Source organism: Nyctibius grandis, chromosome 26 (assembly GCF_013368605.1).
Source record: "Nyctibius grandis isolate bNycGra1 chromosome 26, bNycGra1.pri, whole genome shotgun sequence".
Taxonomy (NCBI): Eukaryota; Metazoa; Chordata; class Aves; order Nyctibiiformes; family Nyctibiidae; genus Nyctibius; species Nyctibius grandis.
The window spans coordinates 2,503,480-2,521,004 of record NC_090683.1 but is presented as its reverse complement, the minus strand read 5'-3'; the positions used below and the strand labels follow the sequence as shown (position 1 = coordinate 2,521,004).

The 17,525-nt window shown below is 45.6% G+C and overlaps 1 protein-coding gene across 4 annotated transcripts in view; it reads right to left on the bottom strand.

Moving 5' to 3' along the window:
* GPATCH8 (G-patch domain containing 8) overlaps positions 1 to 17,525 on the bottom strand; it is a 59,249-nt gene that overhangs the window by 18,663 nt on the left and 23,061 nt on the right. For 2 of the 4 annotated variants that reach the window (XM_068418740.1, XM_068418741.1), the window contains exons 3-5: positions 15,551 to 15,623; positions 1,798 to 1,865; positions 883 to 969 (exon numbers count right to left, since the gene is read on the bottom strand). In XM_068418740.1, the coding sequence (XP_068274841.1) occupies positions 883 to 969; positions 1,798 to 1,865; positions 15,551 to 15,623 (228 nt within the window). Of the gene's footprint in view, positions 1 to 882; positions 970 to 1,797; positions 1,866 to 3,984; positions 4,004 to 14,462; positions 14,501 to 15,550; positions 15,624 to 17,525 lie in introns of those variants that run through there. The other 2 variants (XM_068418743.1, XM_068418744.1) reach the window with 2 other exon arrangements.

Genomic DNA, 17,525 nt, shown 5'->3' with positions numbered 1-17,525 from the left:
AGAATTAAAATTTATGCAAAACTGGCACTTCATTCTAATGTCTAGGGCTCTTCTTCAGGCCGGGTACTTCTCAAATCTCAGGACAATTAAACAAGAGGACTTTCCTAAGACCTGATGTACTTTACAGGCTGGTTAAGTGGCAGAGTGGATTAAAGGACTAGCAAAGACCACGTCCACAGAGAACTCATCACAGCTAACCCAAGTATGCTCCAACATGTCATGCTCAATGCCAACACGATGGCCCATTTTTATCATTAAAAAGATAACAGTCTTTGGCTCACAAAAAAAACCCACAGGTTTTGTAAACCCTATGGAAATACAGAATATATATAATTTTTTAATGCTGCCTGAGAAATTCTTCCAAAGAGATGCAGCCCATCGACTTCTCAAAGCTGGAGCCTTGTCCTACCTTTTCAAAGGAAGCAGGATTTATGCAACAATATCCCGAAGCACTACTTACTGCTTACTCAGTAACAACAAAAGATCTACTCCGCTTCCAGTTGATAACTGCCCATCTAATACTTGCCTCTGCAGACTTTATGCTGACAACGTGGTGGGTTCACCAGAAAAATCTGGAAACCCTGGGTCTAGGGAAGGAAATGTTCTGCTTACCCTAGGACTGGCCTTTCCAGAACAGGAGCAAAGCACGCAGCAAAAGCCCTGCTGCTCTCCTGTAGCTCTCAAACAGCTAAAGAAACACCAAGGTTAATTCCAGGAAGTGAATAACCAGTTTGTTAAAATAGAAATAAGTCTCAACAATGGCAAAAACCCAAGAATACTTAATTCCTACTACCGCTACCGCAGAAGAGCTCTGTCCTATCAGAATAAATCCTCTCCCATTCAGCCCATGGGAACTTTGATGTTAATGCCCCATTTCGGTACCTTGTATTTCTGCCTCAGCTCCTCGGTGTCTTCTTTCTCCACCTCCAGCACACGCCTCCGCTCAGTGGCATCTTCGGCGTAGTCGAGCTTTTTTAAAAGAAAAAAAGAAGAGATGCAATTTGTCCCATAAATCCTTCGCAGTACTGAGGCTGCCAGAATGTGTGATTTAAAAAAGAGGAGGTTTGAAGCAGAACCTTTGCATATTGTACTTCACTTTCCCTGTTCTGTCATCCCACAGCATAACCCACATGCAAAACGGTTCGTTAATCCTTCGAGGCGGAGGCTCCCGGCGTGCCCGTCCGCTGCCGGCGCAGCCTCAGCTTTGTGGCAGTGAAATCGCAAAGGCCAGGAATTTCGGAGAGCACCCAGACCTCCAAACTCAGGCACCCACGGGTAAACGGAGCATGTATTTTGAGAAGTGTCTTCTCACTGTGTTGATTTAAGAGCAAGTTTTTCTTTACCTTTGATGCACAAACTCTCATTTTTAAATTTCTTCCCTATCAACTCACAGAATCACTCAGGTTGGAAGAGCGCTCTGGGATCATCGAGTCCAACCGTTGCCCTGACACCACCATGGCAACTAGACCACGGCACTAAGTGCCATGTCCAGGCTTTTCGTAAACCCCTCCAGAGATGGTGACTCCACCACCTCCCTGGGCAGCCCCTTCCAATGGCTAATGACCCTTGCTGAGAAGAAATGCTTCCTAATGTCCAACCTGAACCTCCCCTGGCCAAGCTTGAGGCTGTGTCCTCTTGTCCTAGCGCTGGTTGCCCAGGAGAAGAGGCCGACTCCCAATTCGCTACAACCTCCCTTCAGGTAGTTGTAGACTGCACTAAGGTCACCTCTGAGCCTCCTCTTCTCCAAGAGCCACGCAAGGACTGTCAGGGTGCAGGGCAGGAGCCGGGCGAGCTTACCTCCATCTCCATCCGCCCCATGCCCATGACATCGTACTTGACGACGATAGGGATGGGATCCGTCCTCCCTGTAAGAGGAACACACACACACAGGCGGTCAGCGGCCGCTTCGTCGCCACAGCTCGCTTTACACATTGGGTTTGGGTGGTTAGAGATCTTGCCTTGGAGTGCAGAGACCAGAAAGCTACAGTGAACCAAACACGAGCCATTCTCACAGCTTACAGCCAAACCTGCTTCTCAGCTCCAAACTGGTTACGGTGAAATGCACCCTACTGGTAAATGGTATTTTCTGAACATTAACTGGTCACGTAAGACGTACTCGTGGTTAATGTTCAACCGTGACAAGTCCTAGGGCAGGGCCGTTAGCAGGACTTGAGAAATGAACCTTCTCCTCAAGGCTTCCACATCAGGCAATACATTCTCCTCATCTTCTGATGCCAGTGAAAGAGCTATTCAATACATTTTACTGCTCCACCGCATTAATAATTGATCAGGACTTTCCTGTAAACGACGTGGAAGCCTCCCGCCCGCCAGCTTTGATCCCTTCCCAAGAGGAAGGAAAGCTGAGCGAGAAGCGTGGCGCAGAAGCCAAACTTCTTTCAGCCAAAACGACCGCCTGGTCCAGGCCAGGTGGTCAAGCAACCTGCTTCCCCGGCTCCTGCGGGGAGATGCTCTGGCACCCGCCGCGTCACCTGTAAGCTGTGAAAAGGACTAGTTGCGAAGAAAATTGACTTTGAACTAATCAAACTATGCTGGAGATTTTTTATTTTTTTTTTAAAACATATCTTTAATCCACTCATAACCAGCCAAACAAAGCAAAATGGGGCAGACAAGCACTTTACTACCACAGCTTTTTTTTTTTTAATTATTATTATTATTTTTTACATCACAACTCGCGCTGTTCGTTGTGATGTAAGCCCACTGAAAAAGTACTTACCTTCTCCGGTGCATACCTTGAGTGAAAAAACAGAATGTTTACTTCCCTTATTATTGCTCTTGGTTTGGTGTAAACAACTGTTTTGTTATACACACATACACGTATATTATACCTTTGGGCTCAAAGATTTACAGGTTTTAAATCAGGCCAAAAACATTCACATGCTCAAAAGGCTGAAGGCTTTCAAACTGCCTCAGCAAACCTCTACAGGCATCACCTTCTCTTCTCCAATATCAGCCGTCTCTAACTCCTGCAAAAGCGACAGTTCACAGATCTCAGACTCCACAGAGTCCTGAAAACGAACCTACTCGGGTCAGAACTTGTGGGTTTTGAACTCATAGTACAGAGGCATGTGTTTTTCTTTCAGAAAAAAGCCCATTTAATTAATCGCTTTATGGTTTTGTTTCTACACCCATAAATTTGACAGGCATAGAGCCACCCAGTCCAGAAATATTCATCACGCCAATCCAAAATACTACTTTGAATCGCGCTTTTGTTCAGGTATTTGAAATATTCTCCATCTGAAAGTGTTTCTCTTACGCCCAATGGTATAATAAAGTAAGCAGTGACTGCAATTTTTAGCAAAAGGACCAAATTAAAGACAGGTTATAAAAATGACTTCCTAAGTGCAATATCACTTTCATAACGTCTCAGCCAGGGATTTACTGGTAAGCGGTGAACCCAAATGGAACGGCTGGCAGCAACTGCCAGCAATTTATATTAATTTTTTTTCAAGTTTTTTTTTTTCTTTTTTTGATTTGGTTTTGGGTTTTTTGTTTGTTTTTGGTTTGGTTTCTCCAGCAATCGAGATCTTTCGAGGCAGCCTCATTGCCCTGGTAAACCCCTGCATACAAACAATGCATCAGTACTTTTGCCTTCTAAGGCAGTCAAAGTTTTATTTTTGTTTTTTTGTTTTTTTTTTTTTTTTTTTATCAAAATCTATTTGGAAATTGCAGTAGCAAGTGCTAGTGCCCATCGTGTTGGGGGGAAAAAAATAAAAATCAAGTTTGGACAGTATTAGAAATTTATGTTGAAACTGATTTTTTGGCAGTTCTAACACAAACAGAAACATCCCTTCTTAGCAATACCCTTTAATGAACAAGGATCAGACAAGTGTGCATAAAGAAAGGAAAGGAAAGGAAAATGAAAAGACCAAGCAGAAGGATGATGGCTACAACAGAGAAAGTAAGCCTAACATATTGGTGCACTGATGACAAAAGGAGTAATTCAGTCTGAAAATAAAAAATTACCACTGCTAAGTTTACCATCACCACAACAAGTCCAGGATCATAACGCTGTAAAAAAGAAACATCATTTGTTAGGCAGAAACCATTAGGGGCAGAAAATAGGCCGTTTGTAGTAGGCAGGTAGGATGGGTTAAAAAAAAAAAATATATATATATAAAATAATATGAGGCTTCTTCCTCACCCCTCCACCCCATCACCATGCTTTGCCCTGTGGAATCAGGGAGTGGGTAGATTTAGAGCAGTTATTTGTTTCCAGAGCTGTAAAATTCGTGGGTGTCGGAAGAGGTTGAGCTCCCGGGGACGGCCCGATTTAAGAGAAGCACCGAGGCATGTTTAAGCAGGCAGTTTCAAAAGGAAAGAAATAAAGCTCGAATTAATTACAAGTATTTTGGGTCAAAAGGAGCTCTGTTTTTCAGGTAAGAGGAGAATATTCAACGAAAAATCGATGCCTTTTGTTTTAAGCTTCACCGCTATTTTATTACGAATGAAACACCCCGGCAGCCGTGGCCAGTGTGACACCCAGCGTGGCCAGCGTGACATCCAGCGTGGCCAGTGCCAAGTCCGAGCACTGCCCGTGCCCCCCACCGAACCCACGGCTCCGGCCGGGGCAGCGGGACACGCTGCCGGGCAAAGCGGTGGGTCACGGGGAGCCCTCGCTCCGTGTCGGCTGATGGCAAGGAACGGGCTCTGCGGGGCCAAAGGGCCACCTCGCACCCCGCCGACTGCCAAGCGGGCTGGGCGGAAGGTGGACAGCAGCCAAAGGGGAAAATGGGACTTTTTTTTCCTCAAGTTAAGCTCTAAGTTCTCCTTTTAAAGAGCTTCCTGAAGACAACTGATTCCAGAGCTCCTGTGCATGACAACGGGATCTTTACCAGCATGTAAACGAGGTTCTCGGATGGTGCGGGGCTCCCAGGTTTAGGGCTCCTGCTGCCCCTTTGCGGGTACGCCGACGGGCTTTGGAGGGGAAAACTGACCTTTTGAGAAAAGGCAACAATTCCCACACTTCATACCACTACGCAGGGCTGTGAGTGCTGCCACACCGACAACTAACCCCCCCCACACACAGTAAATCATGCAGAGCACAAAGCTGCGCCCGTGTCCCGTCCCCCTACACCCCAGAAAATTTATTTGCCTTCTGAACCAGGTCACAAACTCTTTCCTTTACAGACCGGTCACGTTAGACTGGCTACAAACCCCACCGCACCGAGGGTTACTGGATATAAACCACTTCCACGCAAGGGGAAAACCTCTGCGGAGGGGACAAAGCATAAACCTCCAGCAGGATGGGAGAAAACAAACAGCTTACTCAGGAGTTGCACCTTAGAAAATCCAATCTCTGAAAGTAAATTAAGTTTGTAATTATATCCTTAATTCAGAAATGAAATGAGATTTCAAAACTGACCAGATAGACTCGTTCCCTTCTTAAAGAAATGGGGAAACCTTTTTCCCCAGCTTGTGAAAAAATTGCTCGCCCCTAAATACGCCCCGACAGCCGCCCTCCTCCTTCCTCGGGATCTGGCAGGGAGCAGGCAGGCTGCAGGCAGCACCTGGCCGGGCAGCCTTCTCCAAATTCACTCCTTTTTAATTGCATGAAGTGATTGGGTATGAACAAATAGTTTGCCAGCAGTGCTATAAATTAAGAAATTCTTGGGAAAAAGAGTTCATCCTCACGCTGCAGGGCTTCAGGAGCAGACACCAAGCCGTGCTGTACGTGGAGGGTGGTTGTTCCGCAGTCGCCAGCCGCGGGGCACGTGCTCTGGCTCTGGACGCAGCGGGTAGATGCTGCTCTGCACCAGATGGACCCGCCATCTGAGCCCGTCTGGAAACGCTGCCGCTGTCAACACTAGGGCACAGTTTATCTTTTTTTTTTTTTTTTTAAACAGTCAAAACCAGAAAATAGTTTTCATCGACAATTTGCAGCTTCAGAACTCCTCCCTCCAGCAATATTGTGCTCTACAATAGCTATAAGACACTTCTGAAGGTCTGTTTAAAGGGAAAGAACAGGATGCTCCCATAGAAGATGGACCCCCCAAAACTATGCGTTAACGTAATTAAATCTAATATATTTCAGTGTATCACTTACGCACAGTATGCGAGCACCAGACAGGTAACAGAGCAACCTTAATCCTGCTCACTATGTTGACACCTTCATAGAAATTCCACCCACGTACAAGCTTTGTGGGCAATAATCCTGGAGGACTGACTGATATCACACTCTTCATCGGAGGAGAATTGCACCAGCGAAGCGTCTCGGGAGGATACAAGCAATGGGACATGGTCTCACTGGGCACAGAGGATTTTTACTGATTCGTTATCTTTATGCTACAACCGAAAACAAAAACCACAGTAAGAGACAACCTTCCAGAAGGTTCTAATTGCTCCTGGAAAGGGGCTGCCGCAGAGATCAAACACGGCTGTGTGAAGGCAGCACTGGGGAGTTTCACCATCACATCACTGGACTTGCTCTGGTGGATAAGGGTCAGTTTGCTCAGTCACCTGCGGTCCCAAGCCCGCTGCGGGCTGGGAAAGGGAAAGAGGTGCCTGGAGGCAGGTATCGAGGCCCACAGCAACGTGCCCAGTGGTACAGGGCTCCGCTGGCTCTGTGTGGGCAGCAGAGAGGGAGGAGGCACTGTGGTTGTGGATGTTTCCTTTTCAAAGATGAGAATTTTGCAAGCTCTCAAAGCTTTCCTGGGTCTAGCGCATGTTTCAAGAGCCCAATAACTGTCACGTTGCAAAGTCAGACTCATTCAGTACAGCAAAATGGGGAGAGATGAGGAAATTCAACAATTTTTAGTGGTGAACAAGCCCTGGCGTGCTCTGTGGTGCTCCTCACTGGCTAAAAATGACGCTACCTTATCAAGCTGCTTCTGATTGCTGCAAGAAGCAAACAAACAAGGGCGACCTTTTATCCTGGTCTCCTCTGGGAATGAGATTTGTGAGCTCATCCTGCTTATGTCAGATTTCTGGAAAGGGTCACAAACAAACAAGAGATTCAGATGAAGTCTGAAACATCCATCATCCTCGGCGACAAGCATCAAGTCCCAGTGAGGAGAAACTGCTTTCCCAGTACACAAAAACTGCCCTGTGAACTTAATCCTTACTAAGCAGGAGAGAAATGACGAGAGAAAGGCAAGCTGCAAACAACTCAATGACATGGAAAACTTCCAAGAGGAGCTCCAAACTTCACAAGCCAAGGGTGACACCAGCAGAAATCCAAGCAGAGCTCCCTGAATGTCTGCAAAGGCAGGCACATAGTGGGGTTTGGGTCAAAAAACACGCCTAACCCAAACGATGATCAGTAGTAAAGAACAACATGGAAGATGTCAGAGCAAGAACACAAATCTTAGTTGACCTAGAACAGAAATCAGGCTCACGAGTCGCTGTCTTGCTCACCTCGGTAAGTGGGGAGGACTAAAGAGCCCTGGTTGATTTAAGGCTACGCTGCAAGAGCAGGGGCAGGTTGTGCACAGTTACAACTACTCCCTTCCCACACACCCGTCCTTCACAATTTAATAAAACTGCTTTAACATCATACGAACACAAAGGGCAATAAAGCCTGAGAGTGAGCCACGAGAAGGACGTCTCTGTCACGATAAGCATGTGTCACTGAAAGGATAATGGTCTCACTGACTACACACACTCAAGTAACCCATAAACTTATCACCCATAATCAAAGGAAGGATCTTACACGTCCGAAAGCAAACAAGGGGGCAACTGCTTCCCCCAAGGGAGACCGAGGCATTAAGTAAACCTTCCCTTAGGTCTGCGGTCTTGGGGATTTCGACACGGTAATGAAGATCGGTGGGATGATAGCAGGCTTTCAAAGCCGCATTACCCAGGTTTCTCAAAGCTAACTTCATATGAAAATATTAGTCTTAGCACTATTGCAATGATTTATGTTGCAAACACAAGCGTGGAAACGTTAGTCTATGCCAGAATTCAGGTTCCCGTGAGGACATGTTAAGATACAAGAAGATAAGACTGGGTTCACATCTATTTCTTGGGTAGGACTGCCAAATCATTCCACGCTTAATGAATAAAGGCACTGTTAAACATTTCTATCTTTCTCTATCGTATTTTCTTCTTACAAAGTTTCGAAACCCAGAAAGAAATGTAACATTCCTCATTTCCTTGTGGTGTTTTGCTCAGATGCTCATTGTGCCATGTTCTCAGGGCCTGACAAACATCCACTCTGTCTGCCTGCGTGAGAGCAGAGGATTAAACAAATGGAAAAATATATTAATATATTAGCTGCAAGCCAGTTGGGGAACTGGTGACAGCGCCAGGATTCGAGACCTCTGGAATCCGAACCCTGAGCTCATTTCTCCCAGCCGCAGCTGCCGAGCGATCACACTTGCGACTGATCTGGGTTGCTCGAGTGCTCAAAGCTCCGCTTATTACCCCCGACACGGCTAACGAAACCGGCATCCAGACAACATAGCGGGCATCCCCGGCGGCCACCTGACACGGCCTTGGAATAGCGACTCTTACTGAGCGTGACCTCAGCGATGAGAATTATCCCAGCGGCTGTCAGAGGAGGGATATTTCCTGCCTTAGCCACAGGATCACTGCGTCACCTGCAGCCTCTCCTCCTCTCTGCACATCTTCCAGCATCTCCTTCCGACGGTTCTGTTCTTTCATTCTACTCATCCTTTATACCCAGAGGGAAAACAAAAGCTTGTCTGAAGAGATTTAGCGAAGGACGCGCCAAATAAGATCTGCAGCGTAGTATAACCGAAGGGGGGGAGTGATGACTGTATTTATCATCGCAGGATTTGCACGTCAGAGCAGAAATCCACTTGTGCTTTGAATTGAAAACCATGCAACACAAATACAGTTGGACAGAGGAACTGAATTCTAGCATTTGCTAACAAATTTGATCCACCCGACTTTGCTATCTTGTTAGATAATTTATATGCTCATGAAAGGATAAAATAAACCCAAAGGTCTGTTATGCACACTGCTGTCACCAGTACAATTTATACCGTGAGTTGCAGCACACCTCGACCAACAGGAACTCTTGACCATCTGTAAAGGGTTTCTTGGTTTTAGCCTGTGTGGAAGAGAACCAGCACCCAGGAAGGGGTTCACAGCTTTACATGGCACCGAACAGGGCTCTGCCTGCAGGCAGCCTGCCTCAGTATTGCTGCTCTCCAGGAAGATTCAACCAGCCTTTCAGAGCAGTCATGCTGAAATGATGCCAAAACTTCACTAAAAACATAAGCACACAAAAAGGAAGTTATTACTAAATCGGAATAGGAATCAGGGGACAGGACTTTTTTTTTAAACACAGCCACCCGCTGCTTCTGTTCTCTGAAAAAACTGAGATAACCCAAGTGCTAGAACAAAGCGTTACCCCACAAAGCGCTGCCATCCGCTTTGAAACTTGACTTAGTTTCAGACTGAGTAACATTTGCAACACAACAACAATCAAGTGAGGACAGGGGCTGCCTTAGTCCCCTACAGACAACTGAGGAGCAAACTCACATAAAGTTTCGAGGCTCAATTCCGGTTCTACATGAAAACCTCGTATTATCTGAACTATTTGAACAACGTAAATACTTAAAGGGCAGCTATGCCATGACGAAAACATGTCACCTATTGCCACAGCAAAATCCTAGATTCCGATGCACCTTTCACATACCACAAAACACCAGGATAACCCCAGTCTTGGGAATACTGGGGGAACGTGAATTAAATTGATGCTTTTAAATGTATCAATTAATCACACTGTGTGTGAAAGGAGAGAGTTTGTGGTACAGGGAAACTTAACATCCCTGCTTCCTGTGAAGGTGTTGGAGCCATTTTTAAGGTGTCAAGGTTGCAGCCAAGCAAGCACATTTCCTTAAGAGAAAACTTCAATAAGGCACTTCTAGAGAAGAGTGCTGAATAATTACACAGAATAATTACCCAGTACCCACCCACAGGGTAACTAGCTAAGTATGAGCTAGACCTGTCCACCAAAGCTGGTCAGTCCTTCCCGTGAGTCCCCTCCATGTGACCAGTAACCACCAGACAAACCTTTTCCTAACTGCGCTCTCCAAACCTCCTCTATTCGTGGCAAACCGTCCCTTCAGGGCTGCCCACCCTCCGCAGCCCCTGCTCCACGGAGGAAGCAGTGGGATAACCACGAGAAGGGGAGGATGGCTGTGAATCAGCTCAGTGATATCAGAGATGGACCTGATGGATGGACCACTCGGGGGATAAGGAATCGGTTGGATGGTCACACTCCAAGAGTTACAGTCAACGGCTCGATGTCCAGGTGGACACCAGTGACGAGTGGTGTTCCTCAGGGGTCGGTATTGGGACTGGTCCTGTTTAACATCTTGGTCGTCGACATGGACAGTGGGATTGATGCGCCCTCAGCGAGTTTGCTGATGACACCGAGCTGTGCGGTGTGGTCGCCACGCTGGAGGGAAGGGATGGCATCCAGAGGGACCTGGACAGGCTGGAGAGCTGGGCCTGTATGAACAGCATGAAATTCAACAAGGGCAAGTGCAAGGTCCTGCATGTGGGTTGGGGCAATCCCAAGCACAAATGCAGGCTGGGTGGAGAATGGATGGAGAGCAGCCCTGAGGAGAAGGACTTGGGGGTGATGGGTGATGAGAAGCTCACCATGAGCCAGCATTGTGCGCTGGCAGCCCAGAAAGCCAACCGTGTCCTGGGCTGCATCCCCAGCAGCGTGGCCAGCAGGGCGAGGGAGGGGATTCTGCCCCTCTGCTCCGCTCTCCTGAGATTCCCCCTGCAGTGCTGCGTCCAGCTCTGGGGGAACCAACATAAGAAGGACACGGAGCTGTTGGAGTGAGTCCAGAGGAGGCCACGAAGATGCTCAGAGGGCTGGAGCACCTCTGCTCTGGAGACAGGCTGAGAGAGATGGGGCTGTTCAGCCTGGAGAAGAGAAGGCTCTGGGGAGACCTTCTAGCACCTTCCAGTACCTGAAGGGGCTACAGGAAAGCTGGAGAGGGACTTTTGGCAAGGGCATGGAGTGATGGGACGAGGAGGAACGGTTTTAAACTGAAAGAGGGGAGATTGAGATGAGATATTAGGAGGAAATTATTTGCTGTGAGGGTGGTGAGACCCAGGCCCAGGTTGCCCAGAGAAGCTGTGGCTGCCCCCTCCCTGGCAGTGTTCAAGGCCAGGTTGGATGGGGCTTGGAGCAACCTGGGCTGGTGGAAGGTGTCCCTGCCCATGGCAGGGGAGTTGGAACTGGATGGTCTTTAAGGTCCCTTCCAACCCAAACCAGTCTGTGATTCTATGGGGGCATTAACTACCCCTTAAAGCCTGCCTGCTTGCTTTGAGCTACCAAGTCTACCCCGTCTCATTTATCTCATATTCCCCATCACGCACATGCTGTAGCCCTGATCTCATCCCAGAGATTCTCTGGCTGTGACTCCTCCAATGAGCTAGATGTCTGATTCAAGAGAGCCAAATTAAAACATCAGCCAGACTGAAATGCTAGGTCATGCCACCCTCTTTCTGAGTGCACCAAATGCAGTCACATATTCCCACGTTTTCTGGCAAAGCAAACTAATAGCCTTTGTCTTTCCTAAGGATAACGTTCACCTACTCGGTTCAGTTTTCCCTATTCTAATTAAATGAGATTAAACTACTGTTTTTAGTCTTGCACTTATACCTCTAGAGTACTATTACTTCATATTAAACACACAAGTCCAAAAGACAAAACAGAAGTTTTCACCACAATTATTTTTTTTTAAAAAACAAGAATTGCCAAAAAATTGAAAACACAGGGAAACCGTGAAGAGCTTATAAAAATATTTTCAAATGTATGATTAAAATTATACCACTTCTGCATGTCAATTTCTCCATGCTTTTCATAATACTACTTTAACTTAATATGCAATACTTATTCCAAGAGAAAGCGTTAGAGTATTTGAATTCAAGATTTCACTCAGCCCTCTCGTTCCCTTCCTGACTTACGTAACTCCTCCGATTTATTCCCAATCCTCGCTGTCGTTCAGCACAGGACTCCACATGAAGGTCAGACAGTGTTTTTAACCACATCTTTTGCTAGCTTTCCTTTTCCAGTAGACCACAGGTTTCTAGATTATCAATTACATGTGTTCCCCTCCAAAGAGAAGAGTCCACAATCACCATTTTCTCATTTTTTAGAGCACAACCACCACACAATCTCCATAGAAAAGTCGTTCCCCAAACCACACTTCCCAGATTAAAAAAGATCCTGCTCAACTGGCAACCCCCTCTTCTGCTTTTTCATATTCCTGAGCTGTTAGCGAGTTGAAACATCATTTCCAAATATAACACAAGTTGTTTGTGGAAAAAAAAAAATGTGAAAAACATCAGGAGAAGAGCTGAGCAGAGGAATGACTCTGCTGAATTCATTACGAGCTTCTCCAAACCAGCATTCTAGCACTTGCATGGTCAGGGAGGACAGCCCTACCCCTGACACTCCGCTCAATATGCATCTAAAATAAACCAGAAGGGGCAGATATGTTACAGTTAAGAGTAAGAGCTCCTCTTATGACAGCTATGTCATTAACGACATGGATTAATTGCTTTTTTAATCCAAATAGCTCAGTTCTTCCACCAGTTAACAAGAGTTCCACCCCAAGGCAGCAGCCCTGGGAGGTACAAAACGACTCTGCTGCTGAAATTTTGCAGAGGATGAGCCAATCTGCTGGGTACCTCTGTACTACAACAGCAGATCTTTATCAGCAGCAATCAGCAAGTGTGAATTTTAGGCTATTCCAGCTCCCACCCAGAGAAACAGCTCAGCACTCACTGCTGGATCAGAGCCGCAGTGGGTTGTTCATGCGAAGGAAACTATCGCAACGGTTTAGTCCTGAAGCACAAAGCTCTTGAACAACAACATAACGGCCTTACTAGAAGAAATAAGTGTTTATGACTGGCAAGTAGAATGTAGCAGAACTTTGAGATTCACTGAAACTAAAGAGGGAGCCCCAGCTCAGGTGAACAGCTAGAACTGAAGGCTACACAACAAAATTAAAGTCAACTGCATGGAAAAAAGGTGAATGCCACCTCAATTCAATAGATGTAACCCAAAATTTAGGTTTTTAAGGGTTTCTTGCAAAGGCCTTCTGCAGCCAAACGCAGGAGGTCACATACCATATCCACAGCTGAAGATGACTTGAAGTGGTTTCACTTCTGCAGTACCCCTTAACCACAGGCTGTTTAAGATTTTAGTCTCAAGCACAGCACGAAGCAAGTAGAGTTAACAGAGATGCTCTGCGTTTGCTATTCTTACGTCTCTTAAAGAAATCTCTCCTGGCCTTTACAGAGCAGGAAGGGAACGCAGAAAAGCGGGAGAACTTTTTTGTTTTGCTTTTCCATTCTCAGTGCGCATCAAGTGACTTTGCTCTTCAAACCCCTAGAATAAAAGATTAAAATTGGATGCAAATGTTTCCTTCCTGGCAGTTCATATTTGGATTTTGGGACGATCTAAGATTCCTGTAAAAAGGTCACTGAATAATGAATTAAACACTCCCAACATGATCATCACCAATGCCACAGGCAACAGGCACAGGCTCTAGCTGCTCGTAACTAAGAAGGAGCGTCCTTGACGTCTTTAAGTGGAGCAGAACTGGAGCAGCAGCTCTCCTCCGCACGCTCTGCCTCCCCGGCACCGCAGCCGGAGAGGCTGTTTGTCTGTCTGTCGATGGACAGGGCGCTGTTTTCCTTCTGGAAGGTGAAAGGCACTATACAACTCCTGCACGCTCTTGCAAAGCCTATGTTAGGATGGTTTCAGCACCTACAGGGGTTAAACTAGACGGGCTATTTTTACTCCTGCATTTCTATTCAAATGGAACAGGAAAACCCTCACAGCCCAGACCCACGATTTGTCCGTAGCTTTCAGACAGCTCCAATCACCAGAGCTTGGATAATACGTAAGAGATATAGTACAGACTCAACGCTTTGAAATGCACAGTGGGAAAATCTGGACAAGTATCAAAATGCAAATGCCTGACCAACCCCGCGGGCAGCCCTGGCTCTCTCGTCCTCAGGACACGGTGACACCACCCGCCTGCCCCAAACTCAAGACACTACAGTCATCTGCCGTCTACTCCGTCACGTCAGTGCCTGCAACACCACACGGCACGAGGCCCCTCAGGGCCGTGCTTTTGAGTCCAGCTGCGGCTGGGAGAGGGCTTTAGCTTCTTTCAAGTCTCCGTGTTTCCACATTGGTGAGGCACAGAGCAACACAGGGCACCCAAAAGAGAAAACAGACCAAATTACACATCCAGTGAACGCCATGCCAAAGCAGAAGCCCAAAAGGTGACAACTACAACCACGTCCTGAGCTTTGGCACCAGCACGAGACACGAGAGGACTGTAAGAGTGCCATGCGTTAACCAGAGGATTTCGAATGAAACCGTGTTAGAGGAAGCAAGAAGCATTAACCACCAACGCAGCCCTGCCTGAGGAGTTAGAGTGCCTTAGTCCGAGAGATTAATACGCATTCCCAGAGTTCAGAGAACTCGTTACCTCTCGAGAGTCCTCCACAGCACAGAAACACTTATCTCTAATGGGCTCACTGTAGGGGCATGGAAGGCCAATTACAAGCTCCCAGGTCTTCAGACTAAGGGTATGGGAACACGAGTTAAGTTACTCGAACTCAGGATGCGCTTGAGTTTCAAACACTTCAAGAGGTTTCTACAGAAACCACCTGAGCAGTCTCGTGCCTGGTGTAAATACCGAGCACCTTACACCCAGTATCAGGGCCAGACGCTGTATACACCGGCAGTTCACGAGGAGTAACTGATGGGAAGTGCTACCTTCAGTTCTTCCTCAACACAACACGGTTGTGTGCTTTCACCCTGGCTAGGATCTCTGCAGAACAGGAACTACTGGCCAGGGGAATGGCTAAAGCCACCCACATGAACTGGGGAGCACTGGCTCCATTTAAAACACGGGATTTTTATGGGATTCCCCCCCATCATGGGAAGAATTTACGCTCAAGACAGCATGAGGACTAGGTGCAGTGGTTCAGCTGGCACTACAGCATCTCAAGGAGATTTGCTAAATCCCTGACAAATAGACTGCTGGGGAACAGAAATAAGTTAAACCCATAAAAGCCCTCTGGAGAAACGAGAAGTGAGCCTCTCCCATCCATGAGAACCTCTGCCACCACCTTCAGTCTTCAGTGGGCCCTTTTACTCGCCTTCTAATGGCTTCTGACACCCCTGTGAATCATGCACGCAGGTGATTGTAAACTAGCTTGTATTTTTAATTCTTTTAATATCAAAGCATCCAGCCAGCAGAACATCATTATTATTGGTTTAGAAGCTGCACAACTACCTGTTAGTAAGTAGGCAGTTAATTCACCTCCCTCCAAAGAAGGCCAAACACGGTGATTCTTACACGGACACGACACACACACATCACGTCTAACCTGTACCAATAAGTGAGGCAGCAGCTTCCACTTGCAAATTGCTAAATATGAAACTCAACAGTGCATTTTTGGGTATATTAATAACGGAAAGAAAATCTAATCTAGGAACAAAAAGCAGAAATAATTTCGTTAAAGACTGAAGCTGGTGTTGAACGGTTCAGACACAAGTTACTGGACTTACCCTGCAGCGACTTCCCCAATCCCTGGCCCAGCTTCCACCCATGTTTCTGGAGTAAGCGGTGTCCAATATTATCCTGACAGACAGAACAGAGAAAACAAACCAAAAATATTCCAATAATATATTCTTCCCTTCCCGCCGACAGTTAAACACGTGATGAGCAAGAGATTTTTCTACATATATAGGCATGCAAAAAAAAATGCTACTGAAAAGGCAATATATGCCCAGTAAAAGGGAAAGACAAATGTCAAAAATTGCTGGCTAGATTTTTTCCAGGGGGATGGGGAATCGGGGACGGTCACTTTCTGATGGTGTGCTGGGCAACTTTAGTGCATCACGTTTAAAATAAAATAAAATAAAATAAAGCAATGTGGGAGAAAATAAAGTGTACTAATAAAAATTGACAGTAAAAAGCATAAAATCAAGCTATTTATACAATCATATCCATCACCTAGACAGCACCACTTAAGATTTTTTTTTTTTAAAAGAAAATCTACAATGTGTTTGGCCATTTTGTTTGTGTGTCAGGCTTTTATAATACTGAGTAAGTTGTAAGTGCAAGACTGCCCCACCACTAGAAACCAAAACACAATCATAGCAAAATCCAGGCTAGACTTGATTGGTTTTTTTTTATATATGTATATATATATATATAAACTAGCATGCAGCCAATATTAAACTGAAAAAACAGTGAGGTTAGTAAAACAAAAAAATAAAATAAAATCAATTAAATAAAATGAGCTCAAGCACAGACTGGGTGATGCATTTCACATGTAAACTAACAAAAATACTAAGATGTTAGAATGAAACAGGCCTAGCAATAAGTTTACAGCAAGGAACCATTAGTGCATGTAGGGGAAACAATAAGCATAATGTCTCATCTTCCTAAAAAAAAAAAAAAGCTATTTTGGAATAAATGGAACCGTACTGATGCAGCAATTAAGTGTCAGCTTTTGAAAACAGGGCTGAGCAGGGCTCAGTGTGGAGTTTATTAGGTTTTTATGTCGGATTTATTCCCCCAAAAAGAATAAGAGTGCTAACGGCACCCTCGTAACCATCGAAAGCTCACAGCTTATCCCTTACTCAGCAATTTACTAGCAGTGACCCACCATGAACTCCTCAAAGAATGGCTCTTGGTTAGGAAAACGTTCACCTCCTAACCATAAAAAAAAATAAGAATAAAAATCAGGTATTTGTTGATTATTAATTGCCATAAGGCAAACCACAACTCAAGACATCACAAATATCCTGAATTATAACTGGCCACATTGAGTGGTACATGGAATCTTGAAAAAAACAGATATATACGCTGCAGGTTTCTTTAATTAAAGAACCAAGTCCGCAGCAGAAATCAGAATAGCAATGGGTTGTTTTTTTTCCCCACTCACTCCATATTGAAGAAAATGACCACGTGGTTCACAGAACTTTGGTGAGTCAGCCCAAAAGCCACAATCTTCCCAAAGATATTGGCTGCATGGATATATTTTTCCTCAAAAATATTCTATCCAGTATAAATTCATTTTTTTTTGCTGATAGACCAGTGAAGCAGGACATTTGGCCTCACTGTATTTTGCAAGGCAATGGTATGTCTTTCCCACAGTACTGGCTCTCTCCCAGGACATAATTAGGGCTACATAAAAAAAAAAATATATATTAGAAAAAAAAGGAGAAGTAAGGAAATGGCTGGTTATAAAAGCTTCAATCAGTATAGAGGGGGGAAAAAAAAAAAAAAGAAAAATTAATATATATGGATTTCAATCACAAACATCATGGAGCAGCCTATCGGTGTCGGAAGCATAGGAGAACTTACCTGCAGCACCCGTGCTGTAACGGCCCCACCGACCGCCCAGGCCTTCATGCAAAAATTCAAATTGCAGATAACTAATTGTTCTACCATTATCACTGCGACTGTATCCTAAAGGATTACGGAATCCCATTTGAAAAGGTGGTGCTGACAAAAAATGGCTGCATTTTCCAA